Source organism: Juglans regia, chromosome 1 (genome assembly GCF_001411555.2).
Source record: "Juglans regia cultivar Chandler chromosome 1, Walnut 2.0, whole genome shotgun sequence".
Lineage (NCBI taxonomy): Eukaryota > Viridiplantae > Streptophyta > Magnoliopsida > Fagales > Juglandaceae > Juglans > Juglans regia.
This window is the reverse complement of record NC_049901.1, coordinates 25,284,562-25,298,226: the sequence shown is the minus strand read 5'-3', so window position 1 is coordinate 25,298,226 and position 13,665 is coordinate 25,284,562. Positions and strand designations below refer to the sequence as shown.

Here is a 13,665-nt window from a genome sequence, read left to right as displayed (position 1 = left end):
TTTGGGTTATACTTACCTGCGGTACCATTCTGTGGTAACGCAGATTTTGATGCAGATGAGGAGGAGGAGGGTGAGCCTGAGGAGACGGCTCCGCCCGAGGAGTGATCTGGGATCACTGTTTATTGTTATTTTATTTTACCCTTTGTATTTTTTGGGACATGTGTTAACTTTATTTTGGATGACTGTATAACTGCTTTTAAAACTTTACTGATGTTTACTTGTATTTAAATTCTGGTACTTAGTTGACTAATCCGCTGCGTTGTTGTTGTACACCGTTGCATGTACACACACTTGGCACTTTCGTTGGGATGTGTGACCGTGTTGTCATCATCCCGGCGTCTCGATCCCCGTGTATTTCTATAATGGGGGTCGGGGGCGCCACAGGTGGTATCAGAGCAGTTCGGCTCTGGGTAAAACCACATGTCCCTTAGGATAGTACCAGAAATTATTTTATTGTTTTAAAATAATTTTTTTTAAAGTGTTGTAAGTTAAATGATTATTTTAAAAATAAATATGTGTTATTATGAGTTTATTGTTGTTTTATTTTATGTTAATTGATGTTATTTAATTTAATTTTATCTTATTGTATTTTTGTGTTGCTTTGGTTGAGTTTGGTTTTATCTGGATTTAAGCGGGGTTGGAGGTTGCTCTATGACAGGACTATGGTGAGACCAAGAAGGCAAGCTAATGTGCCCGAAGATGAGCTATCCAGGGGTGAAAGAGACGATGCCATTGCAAGGGCGTTGAATAGGATGTCAGACTTGTACGAGCAGAATTTCCGACCGCCGCAAGGAGATCTAAATAGAGCGGTCCAAGTGGGGTGCACCTATGAGCGCTTCCTGGCGCATAGGACTCCTGCCTTTACTGGGGAGGAGGATCCAATGCGAGCTAGGAGGTGGATTCTAGATTTGGAAAGGACCTTTGAAGTCTGTGGGTGTACTGAGGTCCAGATGGTTTTGTATGCAAGTTATATGCTACAAGGTGAAGCAGCATACTGGTGGGAGACCAAGCGGTCACTCCTAGAAATGGAGTTCGGATCCTTGGCTGCTGTGTCCTGGCAGCGGTTTAAAAAGGAATTTGATGATCGATACTTTCCTGTTTCAGTGAGAAGGCAGAAGGCTCGGGAGTTTAATAATTTGGTTCAAGGAGGTATGACGGTCGAGCAATATGCAACGAAATTTATGGAGCTTGGACGGTTCGCTCCTCACCTCATTGCCACCGAAGAGCTGCAGGTGGAGCGTTTTATGGAGGGTCTGCGCCCTGAAGTACGCAGACAAGTGGCTTGTCTCCAGATTGTGGAATTTCAGAAGTTGGTAGACTTGGCCAGTATCGCAGAGCGCGAGAGTAGCTTTGTAGTGGGCTCCCCTCCAGGTCAGAAAAGACGGAGTTATCTTGGTGAAGGAAGCAGTTCTGGATCGCCACAGAAATTTGTTCAGAGGACCGGGACCCGTCCACAGACAACCTCCGGTGTTCGTGCAGGAGGCCGGACTCCAGTATGCCCGAGATGTAGTAGAGCCCATGAGGGCGATTGTGGTCAAAGGGGCATTCAGTGTTTTAGATGTGGCCAGCCGGGTCACTTTGCTCGGGAGTGTCCCAGTCTAGTTCAAGGAGGTCAAGGAGGACGAGGAGGTCGTCGAGGTGGAAGGGGCAACCAGAGACAGTTGGTACAAGCCCGAGTTTATGCAGTGACTCCTGGCGACGTGGATTATGAGGCTCCAGAGACCCATGATGCTGGAGTGATTACTGGTATGTATGTAGTTATTTTATTTGGGTTTATTGCTTGGTGTGGTTGGGTTTTTTTTGAATTTGTCTGGTGGTTGTGTTTGCATCAGGAAGAGTTCGTCTATATGATTTTTATGCTTGTACTTTGTTTGATTCTGGGGCGTCCCAATCTTTTGTGTCTGCCACGTTTGCACGGATGTGCAATTTGGTTACAGAACCTCTACCACAATCCTTAGTTGTGGCTCTTCCCAATGGCGAGATCGTGTGTTGCTCCAAGGTTGCTTTGGGTTGTCCTTTGGATCTTGGTGGAAGGACACTGGATGCAAATTTGATTGTATTCAAGTTGCTTGGTTTTGATATAATTTTGGGTATGGATTGGCTGTATCGTTATTCTGCGAATATTGATTGTAGAAGACGAGTAATTGGTTTTCAACTCTCGGATGAGGATTATTTAGAATTCGTGGGAAGTAAGTTAAAGGCAAGACCATTAGTTATATCAGCAGTTCAAGCTAAGAGAGATATAGCTTGTGGGGCAGATGCTTTTTTGGTCCAAGTCGTATCTACACCATCTGAGAAGAAATCTTTAGCGGATATTCCAGTGGTGGAAGAATTTCCCGATGTGTTCGTGGATGAGTTACCTGGATTGCCTCCCGTTCGTGACATGGAATTTGTTATTAATCTGGAACCCGGGGCGGCTCCTGTGCATAAGGCTCCTTGCCGCATGGCACCGGCCGAGTTAAAAGAGTTGAAGACTCAATTGCAAGAATTGGTTGACAAAGGATTTATTCAGCCTAGTACTTCGCCCTGGGGAGCGCCTGTTTTGTTTGTCAAGAAGAAAGATGGTACTCTCAGAATGTGCATAGACTATCGGGAGCTTAACAAGGTGACTATCAAGAACAAGTACCCTCTTCCAAGAATTGATGATCTGTTTGATCAGCTTCAGGGAGCAGCTGTCTTTTCAAAGATTGACTTGAGATCGGGGTACTATCAGCTGAGGATAAGGGATAAGGACGTGCCCAAGACTGCTTTCAGGACGAGGTATGGGCATTATGAATTTAAAGTGATGTCTTTTGGGTTAGCGAACGCTCCAGCCGCTTTTATGGATTTAATGAATCGGGTGTTTCGACCCTTTTTGGACTCTTTTGTGGTGGTGTTTCTTGACGACATTCTGATTTATTCCCGAGACTTGGAAGAGCATGCTTGTCACCTTCGTCTGGCGCTTGGGAAATTAAGAGAGCATCAATTGTACGCTAAGTTGAGCAAGTGTGAATTCTGGTTAGAAGAAGTTAAGTTTCTTGGGCATGTGATTTCTCAAGAAGGGGTGGCTGTAGATCCTAGTAAAGTAGAAGCTGTTTTGTCATGGCCTCGCCCTTCAACAGTTCGTGAGATACGAAGTTTCTTGGGACTTGCCGGTTACTATCGAAGATTTGTGGAAGGTTTTTCTCGACTATCAGGACCTCTCACTGCTTTGACTAGGAAGAATACGGAGTTTGTATGGTCTGACAAATGTGAGAGAAGTTTTCAAGAGTTGAAGAGAAGATTGACAATGGCACCTGTTTTGGCACTTCCAGAGCCACACAAGCCATTTGTGATTTTTAGTGATGCATCCAAATTCGGGTTGGGATGCGTTCTTATGCAAGAGGGACGGGTTGTTGCTTACGCATCTCGTCAGTTGAAAATTCATGAAAGGAATTATCCTACACATGATTTGGAGTTGGCGGCAATAGTTTTTGCTCTTAAGATTTGGCGGCATTATCTGTATGGTGAATCCTGTGAAGTTTTTACTGATCACAAGAGTTTGAAGCATTTGTTTACTCAGAAGAATCTCAATATGAGGCAGAGACGGTGGTTAGAGTTGATTAGCGACTACCAGTGTGAGATCAAGTATCATCCAGGAAAGGCGAATCTAGTCGCTGATGCTTTGAGTAGAAAATCTCAACAAGTGGATGAAGCAGAGTCATCAGATCTGGACTCTCTCCTTTTTGGAATGAGGAGACTTCTTATCGAGAGTTCACAGCAAGAGGAATTGTTATCGTCAGTCTTGGATGTCCGAGTAGTGGATTATGAAGAATTGAAGACTCTTCAAAGAAGGGATCCTACATTGTTAGCTATCAGGTAAAGAGTCAGGAAGTCTAGAGGACCCTTGCATTACAGCTTGGATAAGGATGGTATTCTTCGGTTTCGGGATCGTAGAGTGATTCCCCGAGATTCTGAATTTAAAGAGCGGATTTTGGCAGAAGCTCATGCGGCTCCTTATTCAGTTCATCCAGGAAGCACGAAGATGTATCGAGATTTAAAGAGGAATTTCTGGTGGGAAGGAATGAAGTTGGACATCGCTTTGTTTATTGAGAAATGTGACACGTGTCGTCGAGTAAAAGCTGAGCATCAAAGACCTGCTGGTAGACTCCAACCTCTCCCTATTCCTGAGTGGAAGTGGGATGATATTTCTATGGATTTTGTTGTGGGTTTACCGAGGACTCCTAGTGGGAAGAACTCAATTTGGGTGATTGTTGATCGGTTGACCAAGAGTGCCCATTTCTTGCCTGTTAATAATACTGACTCTTTGGGTAAGTTGACTCGATTATATGTCAAGGAGATAGTGCGTTTGCATGGAGTACCCAAGAGTATCGTGTCAGATCGGGACTCGCGGTTTACGTCCCATTTTTGGAAGAGCTTGCAGGCGGCTTTAGGCACTAAGTTGAAGTTTAGTAGTGCATATCACCCTCAAACAGACGGTCAATCAGAGCGTACTATTCAGACTCTGGAGGATATGTTGCGGTCTTGTGTCATGGAATTTCAAGGAAGTTGGGAGAATCATTTGCCGCTTATCAAGTTCTCTTATAATAACAGTTTTCATTCCTCCATTCAGATGGCCCCGTATGAAGCTTTGTATGGAAGGAAGTGTAGATCGCCTTTGTGTTGGGATGAAGTCGGCGAGAGTAAAGTAATTGGGCCTGAGATAATTCAAGAAATGAAGGACCAAGTTCAGTTTATAAGGACTAAAATGGCAGAAGCACAAAGTCGCCAGAAGAGTTACGCAGATACAAGAAGAAGAGACTTATCCTTTGAAGAAGGTGATTGGGTTTATCTTAAAGTCTCTCCTATGAAAGGTGTTAAGCGCTTTGGTAAGAAAGGAAAGCTTAGTCCAAGATATGTTGGCCCTTTTCAGATCGTAAAGAAAGTTGGGCTTGTTGCTTATAGAGTTGCCTTGCCGGATTATTTTGGGGATGTTCATGATGTGTTTCATGTGTCTTCGTTGAAGAAGAGTTTTGGACAGCAAGAGCCACGTTTTGTTGACCCTGAACGCATTCAACTTCAGCCTAACCTTACTTATGAAGTTGCCCCGACGCAGATCGTGGATCCGAAAGAGCAAAGATTAAGGTCCAAGACAATACCTATGGTGAAAGTGTCATGGGGTGATCCGTTGGCTCAAGATTTCTCTTGGGAAAGAGAAGCCGACATGAGGGAGCATTATCCTTACTTGTTTGTTTGATTTTGACGGTATGTTCTAAGTATGCTCTCGGTTGAATCTTGTTCCTGTCTTAGTTTAATGTTGGACCTTGCTAATTTCGAGGACGAAATTTTTTTTAAGGGGGGGAGGATGTAACACCCCGTATTTTAATGTATTTTTATTGAATGATTATTTTTATGTTATTCAAAAAATTATTCTCTTGTTTTAAAATTACTGGATTTTAATTGGGCTATTTTTAGGATTTTTAATTTGATGAAAATTATTATTTATGTGCTTTTAATATTTATTTATTGTTATGCATTTAAATTGCTTTTAATATTTAAATTAATTACTGTGAGATTTAATTATTTCGATTTGACTTTACCATTACGTTTAAATTATTTTATTTAATTTGTGGTTTTAAAATCATTTCCGTTGGATCATTTTCGTGACCCAAGTTGTGAGGATTGGACCTCATTTCTTTTCCTCTCTTTTTCTTTCCTCTCCTTTTCTTTTCCTTCCTTTTTCTCTTTTTCCCTTATTTTCCTTCGGCTTCTTTCTTCTCCCGCGCCCGGACTCTCTCTCCCCTCTCCTCCGCCCGATCCTTCGACCCCTCCCAGCGCCGCCGTCCGTCGGCAGTGGTCGACACCGCCCGGTCCCTTGCATTCCTCAGCTGCCGGCGACCTTACCCTACCAACCTCACTTCCATCCAAGCCGCCGTTAGCCCCCACGAGACCCACGAAGCCGCGGCACTCTTTCCGCCGTTGCGCCGCCGTCGCACCGCCATTGGCCACCATCTTCCTACCACTTCATCCCCGACCTCTTGGCAACCTTTTGGACCCAACCCCGGCTCCGATCCGTTACCGGTGAAGCCCCACCAAGTCCATCTCCGATTTCGGCATTTTTGGCCTTAAACCACCATTTGCGCCGTCATCCACGGCAAACCACCACCCCCATTGACTTCACCGACCTCTCTAGGCCCTACCCTATCATTTTGGGGTCTTCGTTTGTCTTCGTTGAAAAGTGGGTATTTGTGACCCACGGCCACAGTGTATTTTACACTGTGGTGTTGCTCAAACGTCGCCTTTTTCAGCTTCGTGATCCTCCGGAAATTATCATATAGCGCTGTAAGTATTTCTCCAAAGAGTTCTCATGAATTTTATGTATTTTTGCACTAACGCATTTCACTGTATTTTTTTTGGCATGCCGGACTGAGTCCGAGGAGTACGGGGGTCGGATGGATTTATGATTGGAGTTGTTTGGGTTGGTTTGATTGGATTGGTTATTGGTTATTGAGGAATGTGGATTTGTGTTGGTACATGTGCATATCATTATTTCATGCATGATCATGTTTGTAAAGGAAAGCTGGGTTTTCGTGTATTGCATTCATGTTCATGTGTTTATGAAAACTGGGTTTTCATGTGAGAATGGAATTTGGGTGCGTGCGTATCACGACCCCAAGCCGAGATGGGGCATTATCTCGGTGGAGCTTCTCTGGTTACTCGGGAGCGGAATAAACTGAGTAACGTCCCCTGGATTGTCGCTGGGCGACAATGGGATCAGACGAGAGATTCGTGCCGACTCCGTGGTCCTTCTGCTGGCGGGGACTAGAGGATGTCTGGCCATGTACGCGCTGGGCGCGGAACTGGGCATCGCTCGTTGCGTAGTGGGTGCTCGGCCATGTACGCGCTGGGCGCGGAACTGGGCATCGCTACGAAGCCAGGACATGCGGATGGTCCCTAGGGGGGGCCATGGTGCATAGGGTATTGACGGATTAAATGGACTATTTTCTGGGAAAATAGCGTGTGTTGGATTTTGTGTAATTCATTTTCTGGGAAAATGTTTTACGGATTATTTTTGGGCCAAAGCGGATTTTGGCGTGTGTTGGAAAATTATCATTTTCGGGGAAAATGATGTTTTGAGAAAAAATGCATATTTCATCATATGCATGCATGTTAGTTGTATTAAATGCATTTTATTCCTGAGATTATTTTTGGGTTATACTTACCTGCGGTACCATTTTGTGGTAACGCAGATTTTGATGCAGATGAGGAGGAGGAGGGCGAGCCTGAGGAGACGGCTCCGCCCGAGGAGTGATCTGGGATCACTGGTTATTGTTATCTTATTTTACCCTTTGTATTTTTGGGACATGTGTTAACTTTATTTTGGATACTGTATAACTGCTTTTAAAACTTTACTGATGTTTACTTGTATTTAAATTCTGGTACATAGTTGACTAATCCGCTGCGTTGTTGTTGTACACCGTTGCATGTACACACACTTGGCACTTTCGTTGGGATGTGTGACCGTGTTGTCATCATCCCGGCGTCTCGATTCTCGTGTTTTCCTTACATGGGGGTCGGGGGCGCCACACTAATCACCAACCATCTTATTTAGATCATTCATTCTATTTGTGAGGAAAGTGAGTAAACATACAAATCCAAGAAGGAACTTAGCAACAGAAGAGAACAATTATCTAAAGGAAAATTTGCATTAACTATTTAGTTCATAACATGGTACTTTCTTGCTATAGTTTCAATTTGGAAGCCATGATCAAGGAATGTAAGGATTTTTTAAAAACAATTTCATAATAGTTGAGGATGAGAATCCCAGAAAAAACTCTCATTCCAATAAACAAAGAGCATGTAATAATAATGGGCTTACTGGCTATTACATGAAGTTTATAAGGAATTATGGGGTCATTGGTGCTCCATTAAATGACTTGCTGAGGAAAAATTCATTTATTTGGACTGAAGTGGCAACTCAAGCTTTTATGGCTTTGAAGAGAGCAATCATTGAACCTCTTGTATTAAGGTTACCATATTTTCCAAAGGCATTCACAATTGAATGTGATGTTTTTGGTGTGGCCCTTGGAGCTGTTCTTATGCAAGAGAGACAACCTATTACTTATTACAGTAAAGATCTTAAAGGTAAAGCTTTGTTGTTGTCCACATATGAGAAAGATTCTTGGCTTTGGTATCAGCAGTGAGCAAATGGAGACCTTATTTGTTGGGTCAACCTTTTAAGATCAAGATTGATCAATAGCCCTAAAATATTTGTTGGAGCAAAAAGTGGGTACTGAGACCCAGCATAAATGGTTGACAAAGCTTTTGGGCTATGACTTTACAATTGACTACAAGAAAGGTATGATAACAAAGTTGTAGATGCTCTTTCAAGGAAATCTAAGGAAGATTTAGTTGTGTTAGCTTTGGTCACTTTCCCAACTCCATTGTTGATTAAAGAGTTGAAGCAAAGTTACCACTTATCTTCTGATATCAGCAACTTCTCAGCTTCAACAGGGTTTGCAAGGCCCAAAGCATTATACCTTGCAGCAAGGCCTTTTGTTGAGGAAATGGAAGTTGGTTGTGGTTCCAAATTCTCCATTTGAGATGAAGATTCTTCAGTATATTCACAATAGTCCTTAGGCTGGGCATGTGGGTATCAAAAAAAGTCCAAAGAGCAAAATTGGATTTCTTTTGGGAAGGGATGCGCATGGACATTAAAAGTCTTGTAAGGGAGTGTGATGTTTTTCAAGCTAATAAACATGAGAATATCCATCCAACTGGGTTGCCGTAGCCCTGGCCCATCCCAAAGTCTCCATGGTTAGACATTTCCATGGACTTTATCAAAGGACTGCCTTCATCTAGAGGATTCATTGCCATGCACGGGGTACGTACCGGCTGGGTGCACGCCGTGCACCCAGTGACACTGCGGCCCACCGTGCCACGGCGGGAGGTGGCTCTGACGGACACCAAACAGACCACCAACATCGTCTGAGCAGTCCGAGGTGGTTTCCAACCTCCCCACTCCCACTGCATGGTTCCACACGAACCACGCCCGTCGCACCCCCGATGGTGCCACGACCCAACTGTGGCACAACCCAGATACGGCGTCGGCGGCCACCATGATGACCACCGGCGCCGTCTGATTCTTCTGGGCCAGTCACCGATCGCCCTCTCCCCACACCGAAGTGGTCCCGTGCGAGCAACGTCTGTCAGGCTCGTTGGCCTTTGCGTGGCCCAGCCATGTTGCCTACGGAGGGGATACCGAAGGAGACCCCTGTGGTTCGCCGGTGCCTTTTGGTTGCACCAACAGTGTCCTCGACACACGTGGCTTGCACATGGTGGCCAACAATCGTGCCCTCATGCGCACGTTGTTGTGCGCAAGACAAGGTGTTCGCGGCCTCCAGCCACGAGCATAGGGCCAAAGTATGCGCCGGCGGTGTCAATGCAAATTGTCGGCGTCGTCTGTCCCCTTAGAGACGACCCAAGGCCCCCTATCCATGGCAAAGGCTTTGCAGAGCCACCGGCAGACGCACCACGACTAGGACACACATCCTCCACCTCGGCTCGGCAGCCATCTCGCACGGGTCCCTCACCTGCTCCTGGTCCACGACAGCCCCTCGGCTAGGCAGAGACCCCCACGGGATCCTCCTCCTCCTTGGCTCGGTAGATACCCCATGGGGTCCTTCCTTTTGGCTCGGCAAACACCCCACCTCCTCCACCTCATCTGCTCGGGAACGTAGATCGATGCTCAGGAGCACCGCATGGCACCTCCTCAGCTCAAAAGCCACTCAACTCACCGCCACTGCTTGACCATAGCACGAACACCCAGCTCGGGGCCACTAGACAGCTCACCAACGACAAGGGACTCGGCCGCTCGCCACCACGGAATCTCCCCTCAGCTTGGGTAGTCCCCCGTTGCATGGGACATGTACATCACTACATGGGGCTTAGATGAATGGCATCTAGCTCCGGAACTAACACATTGAGCCCTCCTCCAAGGCCCACCATCAGAGCCTCTCAGCTCAGTAGCTAACCTGCACAGAACCCACCCCGCTTGGGTAACCAACTCGGACACCAACCTGCTCGGGCAACCAGCTCAGACATCACAACTCGGAAACCACCAGCTCAGACATCATAGCTTGGAGACCACCAACTCGGAAGACACAACTCAGGAAACCAACAGCAGCATGCACGGCTCGGAAGACACAGCTCAGGAAGCAACCGCATGCACGACTCAAGAAACCAACATCAATTGCACGGCTCGGAAGACACAGCTTAGGAAGCAACTGGCTCAGGAAACCAACACCATGCACTGCTTAGTTACATGGGACTCGGTAATTCATCACTTGCACAGCTTGGACAACGCCTCGTCTACACAGGGCTCGGCACAATTCAGTTCGGACCAGCGAAAAGACTTGGCATGCTTCCAAAAAATAAAATAAAAAAATAAAAGAAAAAAGAAAGAGAGAAAGAAGGGCAAAGTGACAGACAGCTGCAGACAATTTTCGGCCAAGCAAGGCCTGACTACAACAGCTAGAAACTTCCCAGTATTATCTCACAAAGATTGTAAATTTATTTCTACTAACGAAATTATTTCTTATAAGTTCAGAAACGCCGGTCATGTGGCCCCACACTCCAGCGAAGCAATTTGGCAAGGACAAGCGCCCCTTTCTAACAAAGCCGAGTCTCTACATTCGCAAGAAGATGGGTCTCTTGACTAGCTGCGGGATAAGGCCAAGTCTCGTGACTTGCTGCTGACCCCCGTCCAACAAAACCGAGTCCTTACACTCGCAAGAAGATGAGTCCCTTGACTTGCTGCGGGGTAAGGCCAAGTCCCAGGACTTGCCGCCGACACCCCGTCCAACAAAGTTGAGTCCTTACACTCGTAAGAAGACGGGCCCTTTCACCCGCTGTGGGGTAAGATCCCAAGTCTCCGAACTAGGTACCAACCCCCCATCCAACAAAGTCGAGTCCTTACAATTACAAGAAGACGGACGCCTTGACCTGCTGTGGGATAAGGTCCCAAGTCTCCGAACTTCGTACCGACCCCCCGTCCAACAAAGTCAAGTCCTTACACTCGCTAGAAGACGGCCCCTTGACTCGCTGCGGGATAAGGTCCCAAGTCTCCGAACTGAGTACCGACCCCCCGTCCAACAAAGTCGAGTTCTTACACTATCAAGAATACATGCCCCTTAAGCCACTGCGGGGTAAGGTCCCAAGTCTCTGAACTGGGTGCCAACCTCCCGTCCAACAAAGTCGAGTCTTTACACTCGCAAGAAGACTAGTACCTTGACTCGCTGCGGGGTAAGTTCCCAAGTCTCCGAACTGGGTACCAACCCCCTGTCTAACAAAGTCGAGTCTCTACACTCACAAGAAGACAGGTCCCTTGACTCGCGCCGAGTGTCGCGCTCGAGCCATAACCACTGCCAGTGGGTTACCTTTGGGAATGGGCCTACAGAGTTAACTAGCCTCCTAGCTCCACAGCTGCCATGCGCGAGTTACCTACGGGAATGAGCCAACGGGCTCGGCAACCTCCTAAAGTGGACCCAGGGGGTCGGCGGGCCCTCCGACCTCTTTGCGCTGGTTACTTCACACAAACTCCCAACACTAAAACAAAGACATCAAAAGAACATACACTTTACAAATAACAACAAACATTCGTGTTTCACACTCGCACCATACGTAGTCGAGTCCATCTCCAGCCTTACCCGAGTTCCGCGCTCACACCATATGCGGTCGAGCCAGCCTCCCGTCACATCTGAGCCCCGCGCTCGCACCATATGTGGTCGAGCCTGCCTCCCGCCTCATCCGAGCTTCGCGCTCGAACCATGCGCAGTTAAGTCCATATCCCGCCTTAGACGAGCCACGTGCTCGCACTCTACACAGTCAAACCCTGAGTTCAGAAATATTTATTGTTTGCGCCAGAGGAACAAATGAACAGGAACCGACCTCCGGAATTTATTTCCCTACATATCCGAGCAGATCAAGTCAGCAACATTTTTACCTCTTAAGATTCTCAAGGTCCTTACCTGCCCTTAAGAATCGTGGGGTACTATGAGGGAGTAAAAATAAATAAGCCCATACAGGCCCAGCCACCAAGCCTAGCCCACCTGGATAGAAACTAGGGGACAAGAGCCCCAAAGGGGGGTCAAGAGGTAATGGGGGTGTGGGGTTGTCAGGAAGTAACATGGGTGCCAGGGGGGCCAGGAGGTAACGTGGTTGTGCAAGTGTCAGGGGTGCCAGGATGCCATGGGGGTCATGGGGGACCAGGGCACATGGGTTGTCAGGGTGGGGACAGACGCGCAAAGGTGTGGCCTTACCTGCAGGGGGCGCACGCGGGAAAAGACAATCAGGACAAATAGAGGAGGGGTTGTGACGCCCCCAAATTCCGCTTGGGATCGGACGAACATTTGAAGCGTCGAGACATGCAACACAAGGTTACCTGCCCCCGTTCATGACATATAAGATGCAATATTCCTAACATGCATCTAGCATTATGCAATATTCGCAGCGGATAATTTTTTTCTTTAGCAATACTATGCACCAAACTGAAATATCCCAAATACTTAAAACATACTTCATACTTAACGACATACTAAACAACTAAGATCACAATAATAGTCCATATGGTTGTGATCAAAAGAGTGCTGGAGATTGAAATCCACAAATACAAGTAATAACCTGAGGTAACTACTGTACTACCATCTACGTCGCACCATCACTTAGTCGATCGTTTCCAGTTGGTCGATTCCCGTTTCTCCTTCAGATCCTGTAACAAGATCTACCATTCGGGAGGAATGGTAGTTGAGACTACCACAGTGAGATTTGATTACAAATCTCAACAGGAAACTTCCACACAGGTTAATGATGCATGCAAGGCAGTAAAAGTATGAATGCATAATCAAATCAATAGAAAACATAACATATCCTGGCATGAAATAATAAGCATAACGTAACTTGACATAACATGGTATGAGCAGACATAACTTGAACTGGAACTTAAACTTAACTTGACGTGACATGACATGTATGTGAACTTAAAACATAATATAGACTTGAAACATATTCTTGTCTCATGGGATTACCATGATTGCGTGAACGTAAACTTGAACATAACATAACGTGAAACATGACTTGAACGTGAAATGCTTGAACTTGGAATCTTTTTCAATAGACTTAATCATTAAACTGACCATATGGGTGCTACACAGGTTCCTTTGAGCCGTGTGTCCCTACCGATTACCGCATCACATCACAGGTTTTTATACCAGTTGTGAGTGCGTTAATACGTACTCCACAGTTGTTGTGGCCCTACGTATTCTACGTGTTACAATTGTTGTGTCTCACGTAGTGTATGCTCCACAGTTGTTGTGGCCCTATACTTCATGCTCTATTGTTGTTGTGGCCCCATGACTTATTTGTTTGTGCCACACTTGCTGTGGACACACGTGACATAAAGTGTGGCACCATCGGCATTAGTGCCTAGTGCGCTCCGGTGACCAGCTAGTTAAGCCCCATTCGCAACTTGTTGACTATACTTCATCAATTCAGGGAATTTCACACATATTTAGACACTCCAGCGTGAACAAAGGAGTTCCACTAGGATATTACCCCATCATAGCACTTAGGGTCGTGATTGACATGAATAACTTAACTCGCATACATGACATTTCGTAACGTAACGTAACATGAACGTGACATAAAAGA

General features: G+C 46.1%; 1 protein-coding gene across 1 annotated transcript; it reads left to right on the top strand.

Moving 5' to 3' along the window:
* The first annotated feature begins 662 nt into the window (after nt 1-662).
* On the top strand, nt 663-8,162 carry LOC118348542. Its single transcript, XM_035690501.1, has 3 exons — nt 663-1,746; nt 1,833-3,653; nt 7,768-8,162. The coding sequence occupies exons 1-3, from the start codon at nt 663-665 to the stop codon at nt 8,160-8,162; spliced, it is 3,300 nt and encodes a 1,099-aa protein (XP_035546394.1).
* Nucleotides 8,163-13,665: the final 5,503 nt, after the last annotated feature.

Excerpts from the sequence above, each read along its gene's own strand:
- LOC118348542 (XM_035690501.1), top strand. The coding sequence starts at position 663 with ATGGTGAGACCAAGAAGGCAAGCTAATGTGCCCGAAGATGAGCTATCC. Across the intron at positions 1,747-1,832 it reads TGATGCTGGAGTGATTACTG|GAAGAGTTCGTCTATATGAT; the intron begins GTATGTATGTAG and ends TGTTTGCATCAG. Across the intron at positions 3,654-7,767 it reads CGCTGATGCTTTGAGTAGAA|TTGAGGATGAGAATCCCAGA; the intron begins AATCTCAACAAG and ends ATTTCATAATAG.